Source organism: Myotis nattereri, assembly GCF_964212035.1.
Source record: "Myotis nattereri genome assembly, chromosome: 7".
In the NCBI taxonomy this organism is placed as follows: Eukaryota; Metazoa; Chordata; class Mammalia; order Chiroptera; family Vespertilionidae; genus Myotis; species Myotis nattereri.
This window is the reverse complement of record NC_138082.1, coordinates 13,914,888-13,934,938: the sequence shown is the minus strand read 5'-3', so window position 1 is coordinate 13,934,938 and position 20,051 is coordinate 13,914,888. Positions and strand designations below refer to the sequence as shown.

The 20,051-nt window shown below is 39.2% G+C and overlaps 2 protein-coding genes across 2 annotated transcripts in view; one reads left to right on the top strand and one right to left on the bottom strand.

Annotated features, from left to right (window-relative positions):
- Positions 1-2,085, top strand: part of DYTN (dystrotelin) — a gene marked incomplete at both ends in the record, with an annotated part of 46,851 nt that extends 44,766 nt beyond the window's left edge. The window contains one exon of the mRNA XM_081095991.1: positions 1,982-2,085. Within this exon, the coding sequence (XP_080952117.1) occupies positions 1,982-2,085 (104 nt within the window). The remainder of the gene's footprint in view (positions 1-1,981) is intronic.
- A 3,133-nt stretch (positions 2,086-5,218) lies between these two features.
- Positions 5,219-9,433, bottom strand: FAM237A (family with sequence similarity 237 member A; the record flags this gene model as incomplete). The annotated part of the gene is made up of 2 exons (XM_081095734.1): positions 5,219-5,355; positions 9,022-9,433. The coding sequence occupies 2 exons, from the start codon at positions 9,431-9,433 to the stop codon at positions 5,219-5,221; spliced, it is 549 nt and encodes a 182-aa protein (XP_080951860.1).
- Positions 9,434-20,051: the final 10,618 nt, after the last annotated feature.

Genomic DNA, 20,051 nt, shown 5'->3' with positions numbered 1-20,051 from the left:
CTATTGCAATGAGGGAAGCGAGGAACACTGAGATGGAGGTGGGCAAATCAAGAGTTCTGTTCTGAGGACATTAAGTGTGAATTGTCTGAGAGACATGCAAAAGGACGTATCAGAATGGCAATCAGCATGTACCATGTGGAGCTCAAGGGAGAGGTCTGAGTACAGTAGATATTCGTTCCTATTGGTTTGCTTAATTAATTATTGTTGTAAGGAAGACACGGGCTCAGTATTTCAGTTGCCCAGAATGGTAATAGTAGACTCAATAACCTAATACTTTTAAACCTCCATAGCTGTCAATCTGATAGCCATCTCCTTCATCCTTGATTCATTCAGAGGCCAGACAGATTTTACTAACATTCGATTGAAATTATTTTCTCATTGTGATATCTTCTGGAATATTGATTTCACAGATATGTCTAACATTTCCACCTGTATGCTACAGAAATTCAGTCCCTATATATATTGAATTCCAAATGTATGCCAAATCACAAGCTAGGTGCACGCCTTTGGCTATTGTTAACATTCCAAGAGACTGGAGCTTAAAAAGAAAACAACCGACAATGAGAAAAAACTTCCATGCATAAAATGGATTATTGCTTCCCTGTTTCTTTATTGCCATGTCTTAAATATTTATCACTGTGGACTGAGAAACAGAATATCCTACAATAAGTTTGCCTCTGGACAAGGTTTCTTATTCAGGCAATAAAATACTGTTTATTCAAGGTCCTTGTCATTCTGGAGCAATGTTAGGAAATAGAGTAAATAAGGCATAAAACCTCTCCTCTTACGTTCAATAGAAAACATGTAACTCAAGTGTGTAACTAACAAAACAAGCCTTTCCATGTTTTCATTGTCTGTGACCTTTTTTTATTAATTACACAAACAATATTATTATATGACATGCTCATTGTAAAATTAAAATGCCTAAGCAAAGATTTTTTTAAAGAAATGAATTCATTATCATGCCCTCCACTTCTTGCTACCTGTTTTGCATGAGGTAACTAGTATTAACAGTTTAGTGAGTTTTCCTTCATCCTTTTAGTCTACCTATATAGGGTATACCCAAAAAAATGTATACACGCTTTAACGGCTGATGGCTCAATCTTGAAAATGAAATGTATTTTAATAAACACTGCCTTTATAATTATTCAAAGTGTGTGCTTATTGCTTTTTTCACTTGACAATATATCTTAGACATTGTGCAATGTCATTTTTTTAATGTGGCATAATATTTCAGAGGGAGAGAGAGAGAGAAGTTTATTTTAAAGAATTGGCTCACATGATTATGAAGGCTAACAAGTCCCAACATCTGTAGTCAGCAAGCTCAAAGCCAGCAGAGCCAAAGGGTAGTTCCAGTGCGAAAGCTGGCGGGCTCAAGACCTAGGAAGAGCTGGTGTTTCATTCTGAGTCCAAAGGCAGAAGAAGACTGACAGCCCAGCTGGAAGGCAGGCAGAAGAAATTCCCTTACTCACACTTTGTTCTCTTTGGGCCTTCAATTGACTGGATGCAGTCCCGCCACACTGGGAGGGCAGTCTGCTTTACCCAGGCTACTTATTAAGTGTTCACCTCACTCAGAAACACCCTCACAGACACACCCAGAACAGTGTTTGACCAAATATCTGGGTTCCTTAGTGTAATCAAGTATATACTGAGTCAGAATTCTGAGTAGGAACGAGCAGTCTTTTCTGACACTTCCCAGGTGATTCTGATGTACACCAGAATGAATGGGCTTCCTGACTACTCAGGTCTGTGCTTGGAGTCCAGGGAAATGCCTTTGAGAACCCACAACCTGGTTGGATGGGTCATTGATCCTGGTAAATAATAGCTACCTCACTTGCCAGCTACTTTAGAGACAGTGCATTATCATCAAGAACTGAGGAGAGGTGGATTCTGTTTCTTCCCTGTCCTGGAGCGTTATAAATATCAGCTTGAGAACCTACAGGTACCTTCTCTGAAGGACTCTCTTGTTTGTTGATTTCAGATCCTCAACCTTCTGTAAACACGGACCTGTATCGTGGAGCTGAGCGGGTGAGCAGGGCCTTCTCTGCCCTTGTTGATCAAATCACCTTGCCCAACTGGAAGTGAAAAGGAGTCCGGTCTTAAAGGCCCCTTGGGGTGATGAAGAAACATATTTTCAAAATCTGTACTGAAAGAATTAAGTCTCTACCCTCTCCCTCAATAGTTTGGTGTGAAGCAGGAAGAAAGTTCCATTTTTTCCATCTCCTTACTCATGTATCTTAGTTCTTAAGGGCAAAGCCTTTGGGAGAGAGGGGTGGTTGAGGGAAATGGGAAGATGTGGCTGAATCCAATCGGATGTGCTGAGTTTCCAGTAGAGGGCTATTCTTACTTTAAAATCGTTGGAAGTAATATTCAAGTGTGTGATCTAAATGAAGCTGTGTAACTATCTTCTTTAACAACATTTAAATTACTGAATTGATGAGCTAATTTTCTATCTGGTTGCTCTTGCTGGAGAATAAGCTCACACAAAAGAAAACCTAAATACACACACATATAATTGAGTGCACCCAGAACCGGTGACATCTGAATAAACTGGCTTGTACCAATTTCCTGGTTGTATTATTATGCTATAGTTATGCAAGATGTTGTCATTGAGGGAAACTGGATATAGGATACCTCTGTATTATTTCTGACAACTGTATATAAATCAACAATGACCTCAAATTTATTTTTAAAACATGACTGTTTCTCTGTAAGACCCCACTTCCAATGAGTTTGGCCAAAGTACCTGTGTGCCTCCTTTCTCTGTATGTATAATGAGGCTGCAGATGCTTAATTGAATGATGTCCTAAGTAATAGCGAACACTTTTTACTGTTAGCACACTTTGTTTCTAGGTACCTTTATGCACTAACGCGTTTAATCCTCACAACAAACCTAGCAAGTGGATGTTCTACAAGAAAACGGAGGCACAAAGCGGGTCAGCAACTAGTCCAAAGTTATTTGGTCGGTGCATAAAGCAGTTGAGATTCAAACCCAGCTCCCAAGCTTATACTCTAACCACTGCTCTGCACTTTCTCTCAGTAAATATTGTTATGATTTCATTGTTTTACCAATTATCTTAATGAATAGTCCATGTTACATTTAGAGAGGCTTGAGCTTTTATTTATATGATCTATAATTTCTAGTGCTGTTTCCAGAATGAAGTGATATCCAACTGGATAGGATTAGGACTAAGTTATCCCTGTTCAATCTCATCCTAATAGTTTTGGCCTTTCAGCTTACCACAAATTTTTTATTTTAGTTTTGTTGCTCAATGTATCGCCTCCTTCTTCCTTCATCCCAGCTTGTTCCTCACACGTTTTGTAAGCATGCCAGTCAGCAAGCTACAGCCAAGGGCACGTCCTACCGGCTGCTGATTTTGTACACGCTATGATCTAAGAGTGGTTAGCACTTTTTCAATAATGAAAAAATCATGAAGAAGAATTATCTTGTGACACTTGAAAACGATATGGATTCCAATGTCAGGGTCCATAAACGAAAGTTTCATTGGAACACGGGCATGCTCATTTATTCAGGTCTTGTTTACAGCCACTTTCATTCTACAAAGTCAGAACTGGTGAGTTGCAACAGAGACTGGATGGCTCTCAAGGCACAGAATATTTACTTTCTGGCCCTTTAAGAAAACTTGGGCAGCCGGTGTTGTGTAGGCCACTGTGACATGTGAGGGGCAGGTATTGTAAGCATCATGAGAGTGGCATCTTTTTAACAATTTATAAGAGGCAATGAGTTTGTGGGATGTTTTTAAAGAATATGATGAACGACATTAGAGAAAGTGGCATGAAAGCAAAACCATGCACCCACGTAGAGACGGCAGCTGAAGCGTGGCAGCCTCTGATGTGCTCGTTCTAAACAGGAGAAGCTGGGGCTGGGCCCCTCCCTCCCCAAGACCTGCTTCCTCCATTGAAGGGCTTGGCTAAACCTCGGGTGCTGCTGAGTCTTCTTATGATAACACTTCATTTATTTATTTTTTAAAAAATATATTTTATTGATTTTTTACAGAGAGGAAGGGAGAGAGATAGAGAGTTAGAAACATCGATCAGCCGCCTCCTGCACATCTCCCACTGGGGATGTGCCCACAACCCAGGTACATGCCCATGACTGGAATCGAACCTGGGACCCCTCAGTCCGCAGGCCGACGCTCTATCCACTGAGCCAAACCGGTTTCGGCTTCTTATGATAACACCTTAGATAAGAGTTTTAGCTTAGGGAGGGCCCTAAACCTTCAGTTAAAACATTTACTGAGGTTTCCTTTGGACCTGGAGAAAGCAAGTGGATCGCTAACGTAGCTGAAATTCAAACTGGTTGTCTGTCATCGGTTATAGAATGATTGGAAAAATAGAATAATTATATGATATAAAAAGAGCAATGTGTGTGGAATGCAAATAAGCTTGCTAATTGGACTTCTCTGCTATGAACCGCTTTCAGGCCTGCTTATTTTAAGGGGGAAAAAATGCTTACAGGTAATTTTCTTATAAAGTTGTTCATTTTACTTTTAGCTTCCTTTTCAATGCGAAGTCTAATCAATTATAAAGTTTTCGTAGTTAATCAGACTGAAAATATGCTTATTTGGAAATAACAAACTTAATGCTCATTTTATTTGAGATTTGATTATCATTAATGATAACATTAAATATTGAAATAAAGAGACTTCAATAATATTGCCTGGGGTCCAGAGCTTTTTATTAATTTTGTTTTCATTAGAACAATGCTTTATTCACCAGGTGTTTTTTGTTGTTGCATCATTCAGTTAAAATATTCAAAAATATTCTTTCAAACAAGATTTGGGTATTACAGGTCATCAGTAACTGCTAATTAATATGCCTGTGCATAAGCAATCCAGTGGTTAATGGCTTGGAAGTCATGCAATGCATTCAAGTTAAATGTATGGCACTCTAGTTCATTAACAATGTCATGCATCCCAAAACAAATGGTCAAAATGAATACAAAGAATCTGAGTATCCCCCAACCCCTACTCATCTTTGAAAGCTCTTTTAAGCCTTTCAGACTGCGGTATGACCTGGCAGAAAGGTCATCATTTGAGGGGACATGCTAGCAGCCTAAATGAATGAAACTAAGTACTCTGTGGCTTAATACTTATCTCTGGACATTCCCACCATTTCAAGTGAATAAATGATCGATTGTCAAGAAAAATATATATATTTTTAAACTCCAACGCTTGAGTTAGCTCTGAAGTTAGATTTATTTTCTCTTTATTTCAAGGCCACTGCTTGCTTTTCCAATTGACTTAGACCCTCTCCTGCGTATGTACAGGCTTAGCAGATCTTCAATCTCTTTCTTCTTCAGGGAAAGGATTCTTGGTTGCTGAGAATGTGCACCTGGAAGTAAAGAAAAGGAATGAATCATTAAGCCACCGAATTTTTTAGGTTAATTAAATATCAATATATTAGTTTTAAAAAGGAAGTTTGCTGTTTCTGCCACTCTACTATCAAAATTCTGTATAAATTTACTCCAGACATGTATATGTAAATATGTGTTTATGTAATGTTGTGTCCTATGCAGTTCAGTTATATAAATTAAATTATAATAAATACATTTTCTTATTAATATGTATTAAGATATGTTTCTGACTTAAAAAATAAAAATGGTCATTATATAATTTTTGGTTTAAAAATATGAAGAAAAAACTTGAAGCCACCCTTAGCATAATTTTCCAGAAATAACCATAGTTTTATGCATACACACTTTATACCATACTTTAGTTTACCATTACCCTATTATGGGACATTTAGGTGACTTTCAAATTTCCTGTTGCTATAAATAACACTGCAGTGAAGAGCCTCATACTGCATCCTTGGTTACATCGCTGAATGTCTTCTAGATGGGTAATTTCTGAATATGTCCCTTGGGAAATTTCTTGGAATAAAATAGAAAACCAAGCATTTGTAATTTAATTATTTATATATCTGAAGCATTGTTTTCTCCTCTGTTTAGTGTTTAAAACATAAGCAGGTATCACCCAACCAGTGTGGCTCAGTTGGTTGAACATTGTCCCATGCACCAGGAAGTTGCCTGTTTGATTCCCCATCAAGGCACATGCCCCCATGAAACTAATCCATGAGCTATCCACTACTCTGTTATTTTCTACTGGGAGTTATCATCAGCCTACTCTTTTCCTAAATCAATTAATACCTTTATCTTTCTCCATCTCCCTCCTCCTTCCCCCTGCCCCTTCCACCTTCTTTTCTACCCTCCTCCTCCTCTCCCTCTCTGCCTTTATATAATTCATCATTCATCATAATTTAGTGGTTAAGCCTTGGCACACTGCCTTCACACCTTCCAGATATTTCAGCTTTCAATTATTAGCTCTTATCTTTCCAGACTAAATACCAATGATCTTTTGAGTTTTTTCTGAAATGATGTCTCTAGCCCTCAGAGTGTTTGGAATTCTCATTTCGTTTCTGGACTTCCTCTGTTCCTGCTTATCATTGTTACAAACAACCATGGTGTCCAGGCCATCCCTCACCCTGGTGGATAAGCTGTCCTTGGGGTAAAGCTCTTCCAGATTCTTCCCAGAATGAAGTACATGCCTTTTGTACATTTCTTCCTGTAGACGCACAAAACATTAGAAGCAAGAGCCTGTAGACTCTTTATGGGTCATCTAATTCTTTCTATATCCCTCTTTTTCAGATGAAGAAACTGAAGGCTAAGTAAATTAATTAACTTGCCCAATTACATGGCTCTTTGGTATCTATTGTTTATACTTGTTGGCCCAATATTAACAAATATAACACATTAACATACACAAGTATATAAGAGTTCTGTTTTTAACAAAGCATGATTTAAAGCAACTTCTCTCAACTGTATTTAAACTATTTTATTCCAAAACGTCAAAGTAATAAGAACCTTTTGCATATTATGAAGGCACTTATTGTAGTTCTTGACTTCTGTTCTGATGATTTCCCTGATTCTCTGATTTCCCTGAGAACAATAGAGACTAACACCTCTCCACCCTGATCCCCACCCTGACCTGGTAGCAAAAGAAAAAGCAAGTGCGGAATTTGTACAGGTACATCCAGGGCCAATTGAGCCACTAGAGATATAATCAAGCCTCTTGAGACGAAATCTCAATGTTCCTGCCACGACTTAACTTTTAGATATAGTGTCTTCTTGACCCAAGACACTCTTCCATTATAATTGTACAAACCAAATGGAAAGTCTTGTTTCCTGATCTTTAAACTATTGCTTATGTCAGAGGTTAAAACAACTTCAATAAAGTGAAAAGTTCACTCTTGTTACTTGCGTAGCAACTGCAGTTAAAGTTTGCAGACCAGCTGGGTCAATAGCAACTCTGTATCCAGAAGAAGTGGCTCCCAAAGCTGAAGTTAATGGAGGATGGAAATGCCACGTTGGAGTGTGCTCAAAAAAACAGTCTCAGACTACTCAGGCAGAGGAGGAGAATATACAGTCCCTACTGTGACTGATGTCTTGCAGCCTCTGTTCAAAATATGATTAAATGTTAATAATAAACATGTAGACACTCGTTTTGTGTTTCTTCTACTTTAAAGCTAAGCTGCTGAAAGAACATTTCCTCTAAAACATAAAATTAGTTTAAGTTATAATAACACTTGCTAAAATACTAAATTTATCTATAAATAATATCTGGCTCTATGGATCAGCAAACCATGAGGATTTTTAGTTACTAAGGTGAAAAGAAACTAGATATATAAAGCTCTACAATATCTTGGGAAAGTGTTCATCTGAAACGCTTATGGTTGATTGTTATTTTAAGAGATTATGGAAATACATAAGAATTCTCACAATAAAATGTACACATGCAAAATTTAGTTATGCTTTAGTGTTCCACTTGTGTATAAATAATTCTAATTTTATAATTTAATAACTTAATTATTAAAGTATACAATTCTAATTTATTAACTCACTGCCACTCACACAGCCCTTGCTGCAAGCATTGAAAGCTCATTCGTTGAAACACTGCCAAGAAAGGAGCAAAAGCAATATGTTTACTGCTAAGGTATCTCTCAACTTACTCCAGACCAGTGATGGTGAACATATGACACGCGTGTCAGAGGTGACACGCGAACTCATTTTTTTGATTGATTTTTCTTTGTTAAATGGCATTTAAATATATAAAATAAATATCAAAAATATAAGTCTTTGTTTTACTATGGCTGCAAATATCAAAAAATTTCTATATGTGACAGGGCACCAGAGTTAAGTTAGAGTTTTTCAAAATGCTGACACGCTGAGCTCAAAAGGTTCGCCATCACTGCTCCAGACTGTTTCTCCCTCGTTCTAATTCTCTAAAAGACATTTCATCGAGTGCCTTTAGAGAAGATTGCATTTTAATATAATTTTACTGATGTGAAAACCTCTAAATTTGTAAGAAGTTCCAAATTATTAAATATTAATCATTCAGCTTGCTGGGAGCTAATTACTTGAGATTTGTTTAAAAAGCAGTGAGGAGGGACTTTGTAAGCCAGCCATTTTTTCTACCTTTTACTTCATCAGCTAAGTACATCTCAAGGAGTCCTTGCAATTACATGAAGGCAATGTGTTTGCTGTTTGTTTTATTTAAAAGTGGCAACAGTTTATGTGTTTGTGAACGTTCCCCAGGTTTGTATTTCAACCTTCCCAAGTCCAGAGCAAGTAAACACAGGTTATGACCCAATATTCAGGCTAATGGTAAAAAAAAAAAAAAAAATAGTTTTAATTTAGGGGCATCCTTTCATAATTTTATGTTTCATTTTGGGACTCTTCCTTTTCCCTTACTCGTCCTTCTGACTTTTCCTGGCTGCTGTTCACATGATGTATAGGGATGAGGACAATATTCTAATATAAATAGTTACTATGAAATACAAGAGGAAGTACTATCTTCTTATCACGTGTGTGCTTATAGGGTTCCCCCCTGAGAGGAATGTATATGGCAATGGGTCAGTCTAAAGCCACTTCCCCCTTCCTCACAATTCAGCACATCCGTACTGGATTGACCCTTTCAAGACCCAGGACCCGGGGCTGACCACCTTGTTTCCTCCCCGAGTGCGGTGGATGCACTGCCGACATCTCCTCTTCCTCTCCAGCCAATTGCCTCCTTCCTAAGCCATGGTTCCTGGAGAGGACACAGTCCACATAGATGTCCCAGAAGAGTTGGGCCAGATCCCAAAACAGTGCCCCATGCTTCAAGTTCTCCGATGACTTCAGGTAGATCATGAAATCCCAGAAACCTGACACAGTGTTGGAAATCCGAGGCTTCCGCATTTCCAGGAGGAGCACTGAGGAGGATTCCCAGCACTGGGGATCGGCTTGGTCAAGAGCCAGCAGGTCTGTCTGGCTATGACAGAATAAAGGAGACACACAGCACATTCCCACAATGAGCAGGGAGCAGGTGAGGCTCAAGGGACGGTAGAGCCCTCCTCTATTTCCAGGATCAGCCATGGCCCTGAAAATGCACATGATGGAAATATCTCACATGAGTCCCTGCTTGTTGTGCTCCACTCAGTAAAGAAAATAATTATGCCTTTAAGAACCTTGATGCCAGCAAAGGAGACACACCCACACCATTGTCCTTAGGAAGTCTTACCATTTTTCCCCATATCACAAGCACTATTCTATCTAAAATGATTCATTGTTCAGCTGGATAGTGTAGACTAAGAAATATGTACTCCTAAGATGTACACTCATCCTTTAAGGTGAATGAATGAACACATTTTTTTCTAGTAAAGGAATATAATTTAAAAGATCTTAAATGAAATTTTAAAATCTTGTTGCATGGCTTTCATTCTTTTACAAAATCATAATTCAGCTTAGCTATCCTAATCAAGGACTCCTGTGCAATTAAGAATTTTAATATATCTCACCCTTGGACGCCTTCCTGTTCAGGTAATTTTAATTTTTTTTAAAAAGGCATAGGAATTGTAAAATGTTGTAAATAAAAATAAACAGGAGATAGTGTGCTAAAAAGTATGTGAGCCAAGGGACATATATTTAACCCATTAGAGTAGACTCAATGGACATTTTTACCAACACCTAAAATATTCTCCAATTCTGATATAACTTTCATAAAATGATGCTCTCTCATTTCTCTTTTCTTGCTATAAATCTCAAGAATTTTAACAAAAATAATTTGCCTCGTTAAATTTTTCTAGTTATCAAAGCCTGTTGCAATAAAATCAAGGCAGCCATATACAAATTTGAAATTATGTTACACTTCAGACACGTGCAATGAGAAATGATATCCTTAAGATAATAATAACCTAATTTTTTCCCCCAGGCAGGTTATCTGACTCTTCACAGACTATATAAATGTATCTCATTTTGCACAGGAGGGGTCGTTTTCAGCCTTATCTTATAGTTCCTAACATTTTAGGTGTTAGTATCATGAAGGCAAGCAGGGCACAGCTCGTGGAAATACATCTATTTTGAAACATTGAATGACAACTCCATAATACAGAATCTTTTCCTCCTGCACAGCAGCAGATCGTATTGAGACACCCTTAAATCGATATTTCATAAACCGTCTTTGAACACGCATGTTCCTGTTTTGAAGAGGTGTGTTAGATACAAGATTATTCAAAAATGTTCCCCCTGTATTTCAGGTCATTTACACAAGATCTCTACCTGAACAAAATTACATCCATTTGTCCTCTTCTGAACTAAGCTATCAAAGCGGAGGGGCGCCAAAGTTGCTTTTTCTTAGAGGACGCGTCCCGGATGCCAATGCCAAGTTGAAGGCGGAGGGCGGGCGCTGTCCAGCGTGCTGAAGTTGGCGCTCTCCGCGTCTCCCTGGTCCCTGGCAGCTCGGGCCGCAGCGCTCACTTGGGCTCCTTTAGGAGCGCCCTCCTCGAGCTTGGAAGTTCCTCAACCCCGGGGTCCTCGCCCCGCACCTGGTCCCACAGCCTCACCCTCCTCGGAGCAGAGCTGCCAGGGACCCTCTGTGTGTCCTCTGTGCCCCACTCGCCTCCTTACTCCGCGCCTTTCCTCCCGGGGGACAGAAGGGCGCCCCTCCGCACTTACCTGCCCAGCCCCGTCTGGATTCCCGCGAGCGAGCGGAGAGAAGAGGCTCAGGCTGCTCCCAGGCGAGTGCAGGTCCCCAGTGGCGGCGTCCTGGCGGCTCCGGCGCCTCTTCTTAAGCAGTCGGAGTGCTCCGCGCCTCTCCAAGTCTACGTCAAAGCGCCGGGAAACCGCCGCCACCCCTCGCCCCCAAGTCCGTCTCCCACACCCTCTTCCCTCCCTCCCTCCCTCGAAGATCTCACTTCAGGAAATGAGCAGACTTAGCCACACACACACTCACTGACCGTGACCCACACCCACCCTCCACTCAGCGGCATTGAGCCTTTCTTTGTGCGGTTGGTTTGGCTTTTCCAACCGCTGCAGGCAGGAGCTGGAAAGTTGAGACCCAGCCCCAAGCAGGTCTAGGAGTGAGAGGAAGTGCCCCATCCCCACGCCCTAGGCGTGCCTTGTTTGGGAATCAATAGCGGAGAGAGAAGACCCCGGACTCCGAAAGTCCGGGAAGGCACGTGGGCGCCCTCCCGGCGGTCAGTAAGGGCTGCAAGGACATTCCTTGGTGTGAATGTCTCCTGGTAGAACACCGCTGGGGCCAGGATGTGGGGAAGGGGCGTGGAGCTGCTGGAAGCTCCCGGCTGGGTTCAGGAAATCCTTTTCTCTCCAGCCCAGGCTGCTACTGGCCTCGCTGGAGTCAGCCCACCGCTCCAGCTTCACAGCGGGGTCCGTGTTTTCCAAGAAGAGGACCCGGCTGGGATTGCCTTTGATGCTGGATTCACAGCTAGTTAATATCCCAGCCCGGGCTAGAGTCCTTGGGGCTTCTGCTGACCATGAGCGTCCATCCTAACTGGGATATTCCTAGCCCAGAGACCGGAGGCAAAAAGTCCTCCTACCTTTGCAAGTGTTTCCAGATTTTGTCCCCCACGTCAAACCCCTCTAAGCATCCTGAAAACCACTTGTAGTATCCACTTAATTGAAGGCTTTTATGCCAGCTCAACAGTATCCATGGTTACCTTCCAGAGGGGGCACAGGGAGGAACCAGACTTGTAACCAGGTTTATGGAAGACACGGAGACCCGTGCCTACTGAAGTGACAGGAAGAGACTCTTCCTAAGGGGCTCGCCTGTCCTGAAACCGGATGAAGTGCACTTCTATGCCTCAATCTGTGATCTGAGCATACCGATGCCTGCTTTAAATTACATCCTAAGGATATGGGAAAAGATCCTAGGTGAGGTCTCGGATTTGCTTCCTGAACTTCAAGGAGCCCTCAGCCTCTAGGAGAAGGTCATTAAAGAAACACAGTGTGTGCACAGGGACAGCGTGTGACATGAGAGGACCCCAGAAAGGGAGAGTGAAAGGAGGGGGCAGTGAAGGTATCTTTGAGGAGGCGACTGACAAATCGCTTGAAGAAGGAGTTACACAGGTGTCCTGAGGCCAAGAGGGAGGGAATGGTCTCCTCCAGACAGAGAAGTCAGCATGAGCAAAGGCATGGAGGGCGCATTCAAGAGAAAGGGATGTGGAGAGAGAAGAAGGGAGAACAGAGGTAGGGATGTAGGAATTTAATTCTGATTTGGGACATGTCGATAGTTGCATTACCCTTGAAAACATCAGTATAAAATATGCAGTGCTGACTCTATTTGTAAGTGCCTATGTGCCAAGCACTGTTCTAGATGTTGTGTATATAGAAGGAGTAAGACAAAGTGCCTGTACTCAGGGAACTTAACATTCCACTGGGGGTGGAGAAATAAAATTTATATTTTAAGTTATATAAAAGAATACTGATTTGTGTTTCTAGTTTCTATGTCGAACAGTGAGTGTACAGCGATGCATCAAAAGCAAACACATAACTAGCTAATTATATAAGTAAATAGTGACATGCATGAATCAATAATGAGACTCTATCTATTATTCTGAAACTCAAGGAAAAATGTCTAATAAGAAAGAGCAGATGAACGTCAACAAAAGGTAAAGCAGGATTAGAAAAGGATGGTGGAGAAGAGTTATTTTATATGGAACACTAAGAAGCCTTTCCTGATGAGGAGACATTTGAGGAAAGACCTACTGAAGTGAAACAGTGAGTCTCATCTACATGTGAAAAAATGTTCCGGGTGGGGACTGAGGGAAGCATGGAGCAAGCATTTTTGTGAAAAGAGTGTTTTCTGGGTATAACGGTAGGAGAAGAGGTCAGAAAGGTGATCTAAAATCCATCCTGGCTCCTCGAGAACAGACTGGAGGGGAACAAGGGCAGAGGCAGGGAGTTCAGGTAGGAGCTGGTACAACAATCCAGATAATATATGATGGTAACTGAGATAAAGGTGTTAGCAGTGGAGTCAGTGAAAGTGATCAGATTCTGAATATATTGTGATGGTAGAAAGAGCAGGATTTATTGATGGACTCGACATACAGTTCAAGACAAAGGGAAACTGAAGATGACTCCAAGTTTGGGAGGCTAAGCAACTGGAAGTTTGGAATTATCATCAGCTAAGAGAGGAAAAATGTTTTGAGTAATAGTTTGGGGAACGGGAAATCAATAATTTAGCTTTCAAGATGTTAAGTTTGAGATGACTGATATCCACATGGAGATGCTCTATAGGCAGGGAAAAGGTGGGAACTAAAGATAAGCACTTGGGAAATAGTGCACAGGAATGAAGTCTAGACTTGGGGGTTGGATTTACCTCTAGTCAATACATCAAACCCTCATGGAAAGTGGCCTGAGGATAAAAACTGAGAAATGCCAACCTTTACATGATCAAGAAACAGAGTTAAAAGGAACCAGGAGAGCTTGGTGCCTTGGAAGCCAATGAGATAGAGATATTCCAAAAAAGGCAAGATATCAAATACATCACACAGATTCAGAAAAGGGGGTCAAGAAAATGAAGACAAAAAATGTCCATGAGGTCTAAAATATAGGAGGTCACTACGTTGCTAATTATTAAGCTCAATTTCAACTGAGTGTTGGGGGAGAAGTGGTGAACAAAAGCAGAAATGGAAAGTAAGGGAAGGCAGACAACCCTGTAAAACACTATGGAGTTTAGAACATGAGGTTAGTGGTTGGGTCTCTGTCATGTTTACAGGCTGAAGGAAAGAAATCCTTAGAGAGGGAGGAGTTGAAATTCAGGAGAAAATGGTGACTAACAATTTCAGAGGAAACAAGAAGTAATAGGGTCAAGAGAATGAGGAGGAGCTAACGTTTAACAGAAATGGGGATAGTTTTCTCTCTGAACAGGAGGAAGGCAAGCTGTCTCTGGATATGAATATGTCTGTAGGTAGTATGTTGGGTCAGGAAGCAGGAATTGGGAGAGATGGTGACCAATGGTCTCAATTGTCTTAAGGAATTAAGACCCATAGTCATCCACAAAAAGTGAATGAGGGAAGGTGTTAAGTAAGGAATTTAAGGATAGAGAACATATTTTGGAATCAACATTGAAAAGAAGAAGAGGGAGAAAAGAGAAAATAAGAAAGAGGAGAGAGACTAAAGAAAGTACTAAAAGCCCAAAGTTTAAGACCATAAATTGGTGACAAACCATTTGCAAGCTTGTGTGGTTTTTATGAGGCAGAATAGCATAATGATGGAGACTGCTAAGCTCTGGATCCAAACTGCCTAGGTTTGCGCCATCTCTCCCCTCACTTGTCCTATTTCATTGATTCTTAGATGCACTTTATTTTTACATTTAACACTGTTGAAATCAGGATGTATCTATCAACTGATGGCACTTTGCAATTAGAATTGCATTTTCTTTTGCTTTGTTAAAATAATTTCTTTTGCTTTGTCTACAATTGATGGTGTCTTTGATTTGATGCAATGCTTTGGACAAGTTACTCAACCTCTGTAAAACAGTTTTCTTGCCTGTAAAATGGGCAAAAATCTCCCTAATGGCTAGTGGAGATAAAATGAGATCATATACATGGAAAACACTTAGAATGGTGCTGCTTGTTAGGAAGTACTTGATAAATGCTTGTTATTTTTTTCTCCTAGAGTGCTTATCTGACTAAATGTGAGAGAAAAGAAAGGTCATTATTACATTGTTTCAGCATTAGAGCTTTGTTGGGTAAATGCTGATGAAGAAGAAGGATGCAAAGGAATCAAGGGTAAATGCAGATCAGAAAAAGAGAGGAGTCCAGGGATGAGAGATGAAAGGCTGGGAAGAAATGGGAGGAAAGTGGAGGTCTAATTAGAAGGACAAAACAGGCGTAAGAGGAGTAAAGAAGGTTACTTCATGATCACTGACTTGCATATTTTTTCTCCTTTTGGGGATATTTTAAGAATAGGATGTGTCTTTAACATTTAGGATCAGATAGCATTCTTACATGTTCAACAGCATATAAAATGTTTCATTAAAATGATTTGGTGGTGGCTTTATTTTTATCTAAATGTGCTATTTCACTCATCTCTCTTCACTATATATATAGTTTATCTTTACCCCCCTACTTGCTCCCCAGTACCAGCTGGGAGGGAGTATATGGCAACTCCAGCTTAGAGAATACTTTTACTAAGAATCAGCTTATCACATCATTCTGACTTATTAAAAAAATATTCAGAACACCAATGGGTTCATTTAAAAGTACATCATACTAAATAACTGGTTTTGACTGGCATTTGTCATCCAAGGAGTTGTTTCAGTTTTATTCGGTTGCAGCCTAGAGCGAAAGAATGACTAGTTGAGAAGTGAATTGCAATTAGCTGAATGTGCCCCATGGATAGCTTTTCTGATTTTTGCCACTTGAAGCAATTCTCAAAGACATTAAAAAGGACTTCCGATTAATTTTAATGAAATTCTAAAGCAGTTATATAGATAGTTTGCATCTTCAGTGGTGCATTAACTTGCAAATGGTTGAGACAACCTTTAAGAACAGGGTGCTTCTTTAACATTTAGGATCAGATAGTAAAAATAATTACTTTCTCTCATTCTATTATGCTTTCTCATCATTTGAAGATGGCAATAAACAAGGACAATTTCCTGGAATGCCCACTGGGGTAAGTGGATGAGTCAGTAAGTGCGAGTAAATTCATAAGGACAAGTTGCAATGAAGTAGTCAGATGATATTGGACATTGATTCTAATTCTAAAACCTGTGAGAAAGGAAAGTTACTTGGGGATACAGGAATAGTTCATTCATGTTTTTCCTGCTTGTACAAGTGAAGATACTGTAGCTGTAATCATAGATATAACGGTGGTTTCTTTCTAGGGTACTTCTCAGGATACACCTATCCTTGGCCCATTTTTTCCAGTAGAATGAAAAGCCCCTATGAAGTTTTATGGTTTTGTCAAGAGTTGAGTTTATCTCTTGCAATAACCCCAACATTTCAAGAGTGACCATGATAAGTATCAGCTTTCAGAGTTGTCTCGTGTTTTGGGGCTACTCATTTTCAAAGGAAACTACATTACAGTAATACGTTTTCAATTTGGTCTACGGACCAAGGCAACAATGACCAAGGTCCTAGTAAATTTCTTTTTCTAAGGCTTCAATTATGATGGAGTAGCACAAAACATCAGAGCCTCTCTATATCAACACATAAAAAGAGAGGAGGCATTCACAGTTCAGAAAATCAGGGTCCAGGGACACCTATTTACTTTTGCCAAGAAGAAACATCTGAGAAAGGACAAGTAAGGACATAGACTGATATGATGAAGGCACAAAACAACTTACAATGTAAGCAGAGCTCCTGGGAAGATAAATTTTTCCTTGACTTGTGTGTCTAAGGGAGTTATCTCTTCTCTAGATTCCTACACACTTTTGTTCATACTTTCATTATGCACTTGCTGTATTCTAATTGCTATACATGCTTCTCTGTCTCTCCTCACGAAACTGCCAGCCCAACCACATTCAGTTCCTTTAGAGTGGGAATCATGTCTGATTACTCCCAGCTTTAGAGCCCAACACACATATAAGTTTTTAACCAATGTTGGCTGGACTTATGCATGAGAATAGTCTCATTTTGAAGCTGAGTTGGAGTAGTGATTGCATTAATCAACTTTGCATTAGTAAAATTTCTTTTGCATATATGGACAAAGAGATTAAAATATAGGTCTGCCAAGTAAGAATTTTAAAAATTGATTTGAGAGAGAGAGAAAGGAAGAGAGAGAGAGAGAGAGAGAGAGAGAGAGAGAGAGAGAGAGAAACATAAATTTGTTGTTCCACTCATTTATGCATTCATTGGTTGTTTCTTGTATGTACTCTGACTGGGGATGGAACCAACAACCTTGGCGTATTGGGATGACACTCTAACCAACTGAGCTATCCAGCGAGGGTCTAGGTATTTTTTCTTCACCAGTGGCCAGAGTTTTTATTACACTTTTGCTAACTGTAGATATTACTTTTATGTGAGTATGAGCACATCATCTGAAATGGAGTTTTGGATTGAAAGATTATAATCTAAAAGTAGATGCTAAGTATGACTGTATACAATTATTTTTCCCTAAGGGGAAAAAACATTTCCCATTTAATAACAAGATTCCAATATTTAGTCATTGGTAAATAAGGAACATTCTAAATCGAGACCATTTTTGTAAATTATATATTAGTTTGGAATGCATTAAGCTACAAGTAACAGGAAACCTGACCATAGTAACTTAAATTAAGGGGTTTATTTTTCTAACTTAATAAGAAGTCTGGAGACAAGTGACTGCTGATGTTAGTTCAGTGGCACAATAATATCAGACCCTATGTCTTTATGAATCCTTTAGCCTTACCTTACTCACCGGGTAGCTGCCACCGCTCCAGACATCACATTTACATTCAAAGCTGGAAGTAGATAGAAAGATGGTTCTAGCTCAGACCTATCTGTTACTTTTTAATCAAGAAAGCAAAGATATTTCTATAATCCTCATCAGTGGACTTAGGTATAAACTTATAGGCTTCAAGTAGGTCACATGGTCATTTATAGATGCAAATAAGTCTGGGAAAAAGAGCTGCAGTGGGAGACAGTAAAGCACTTTGTCCATGGAGTTGGAAATTGGGTTTCAGGGAAACAATTCGAGAAGTCAGCCCCACAAGGCAATGTGAGCTGATGGGAAAAAAAAAACAACTATGCACTGAATAAATTCAACTTTAACACCAAATTGGGATAAATCCTTTGCAGTTTGTCTTTTTTATTTTCTTAGTTCTCAATGTCTTTATCTTAACAATAGATATTTTATTATTATTTACCAAACACTGCACATTTGAGAAATAGAAGATACAACTTGAGGATGCATCTGAAAACCCCTTGTTTCTAAGACTTTGAGCAAATCATTTTGTCTCTACTATGCACCAATGTTCTCTGTAAACTAAATGGGTTCAATGAGATAATCTCAAAAATAATTTCTGCTTTACAATGTATTATTCTATGGTTGTGCCAATAATCTATTAAATAAATAAATGTCTAGAAATCCTGGAGCTTAGAAAAGTGTTGAAATCAAGAATTAGAAGCAGTACAATCACTGTAGAAAGGAGTTAAACATTGGTATACCTCAAGAGTAAGCAATTACACTCCTCAGTACAAACACCAAAGAAATCCTTGCATTTGTATACTAATAAATACATAAAAGAATGTTTACAGAGATATTATTCATATAGCAAATATACAGAAACAACTCAAATGCACAGAGTAGGAAATAAATAAATACATGGTGTATTTCATACAATAGACTATTTCACAGTAGTTAAAATAAATGAAGTACAGTTGGAACATCATGAAAGGTTTTATAAATATAGTATTGAGAAGGAAAATACAAAAGTCCCAAAATATTATATACAAAATGTCAATACCATTTTTATAAAATTTAAACAACTGAAACCAAACCATGCATTTACCAGGAATATGTAAAAAAATAACTATGTATGTTTCCAAGTGGCAATGAAATTATTATAAGAATCAACATAGTAATTACATTAGAAAGGAGGATCCCAGTGGACAGCATGGAGAAATTTCATATAAACAATGTTAGTTACTGTCAATGTTCTAATTACCACATTGAACAGAAGATTTATAAATACTATAGGATTTTAAATAAATAAGTAGATAAGTAAATAAATATATACATGCATACAAAAGGCCAGTGGGCTAATAATAGTATCAAGAACCATGGATTATGATTAACTCCATTCTGTTTACTTAAACTTCAAGTGAAAAAAATTAAAAGTTCAACAGCAGAGGGAATATAATCAATAATATTTTAATAACTATGCACGGTGCCAGGTGGGTACTAGAAATATCAGGGGGAATACTTTGTAACGTATATGATTGTCTAATCACTATGCTGTACACCTGAAAACAATACAAAATAATACTGAAAGTAAACTGTAAATTAAAAATTAAGAAGTTAAAAGTTCATATATCATCTATGGAAGGTCTTTAAAATAAAGACCTTAAGCTAATGTTCTTCATTCCTCATGTAAAACAAATGATACAAAAATTCATTTACCAAAGATAGTAGAATTTCTTGGTTACTTAGGTTGCCTTCTATTAGAGCACCTGGTCATTTAACTGGTGCTAATAAAACAAGAAGGCAAACCAGAGAGATATCACACTCTGCCCTGAACCCCAGTCCCTCTTTGGATGACAGGCACTTTCTATTCCCTTCAACCACCACTGTCCTAACTTCTGGAGTAAGGTCAGGACAGTGAGATGTGAGGGTCTATTCATAGCATCTTCCTGAGCAGAAAGGAGATTGTTGAGATGACTGAATACTTGCTATTTCAGAGCATGTCCTCTACGGGGTGCAACGAGAGATCATTAATATATTGTTTAAAGCACAGATGAATCCATAAGCTAATGGGGAACACAGCAGATGAAGACAGCCAAAGATAAGTTACTGAAATATGAGATATATACCCAAACCAAAGCAATTTATTTATTCAAAACACACCCCCCCCACACACACACACACACATTCACACACGGTTAATGGGCATGGGGAGCCCATCTACACTAATAAAAGAGAAAGATGCAAATTGACCATACCTTTGCGATGCCCACCAGCCAAACAGGAGTGAGTATACAAATTAACCCAACAAAGATAGCGGGTTAATTTGCATATGCAGGTGCCGAGCAGCTGGGGGCAGGGTGGGACA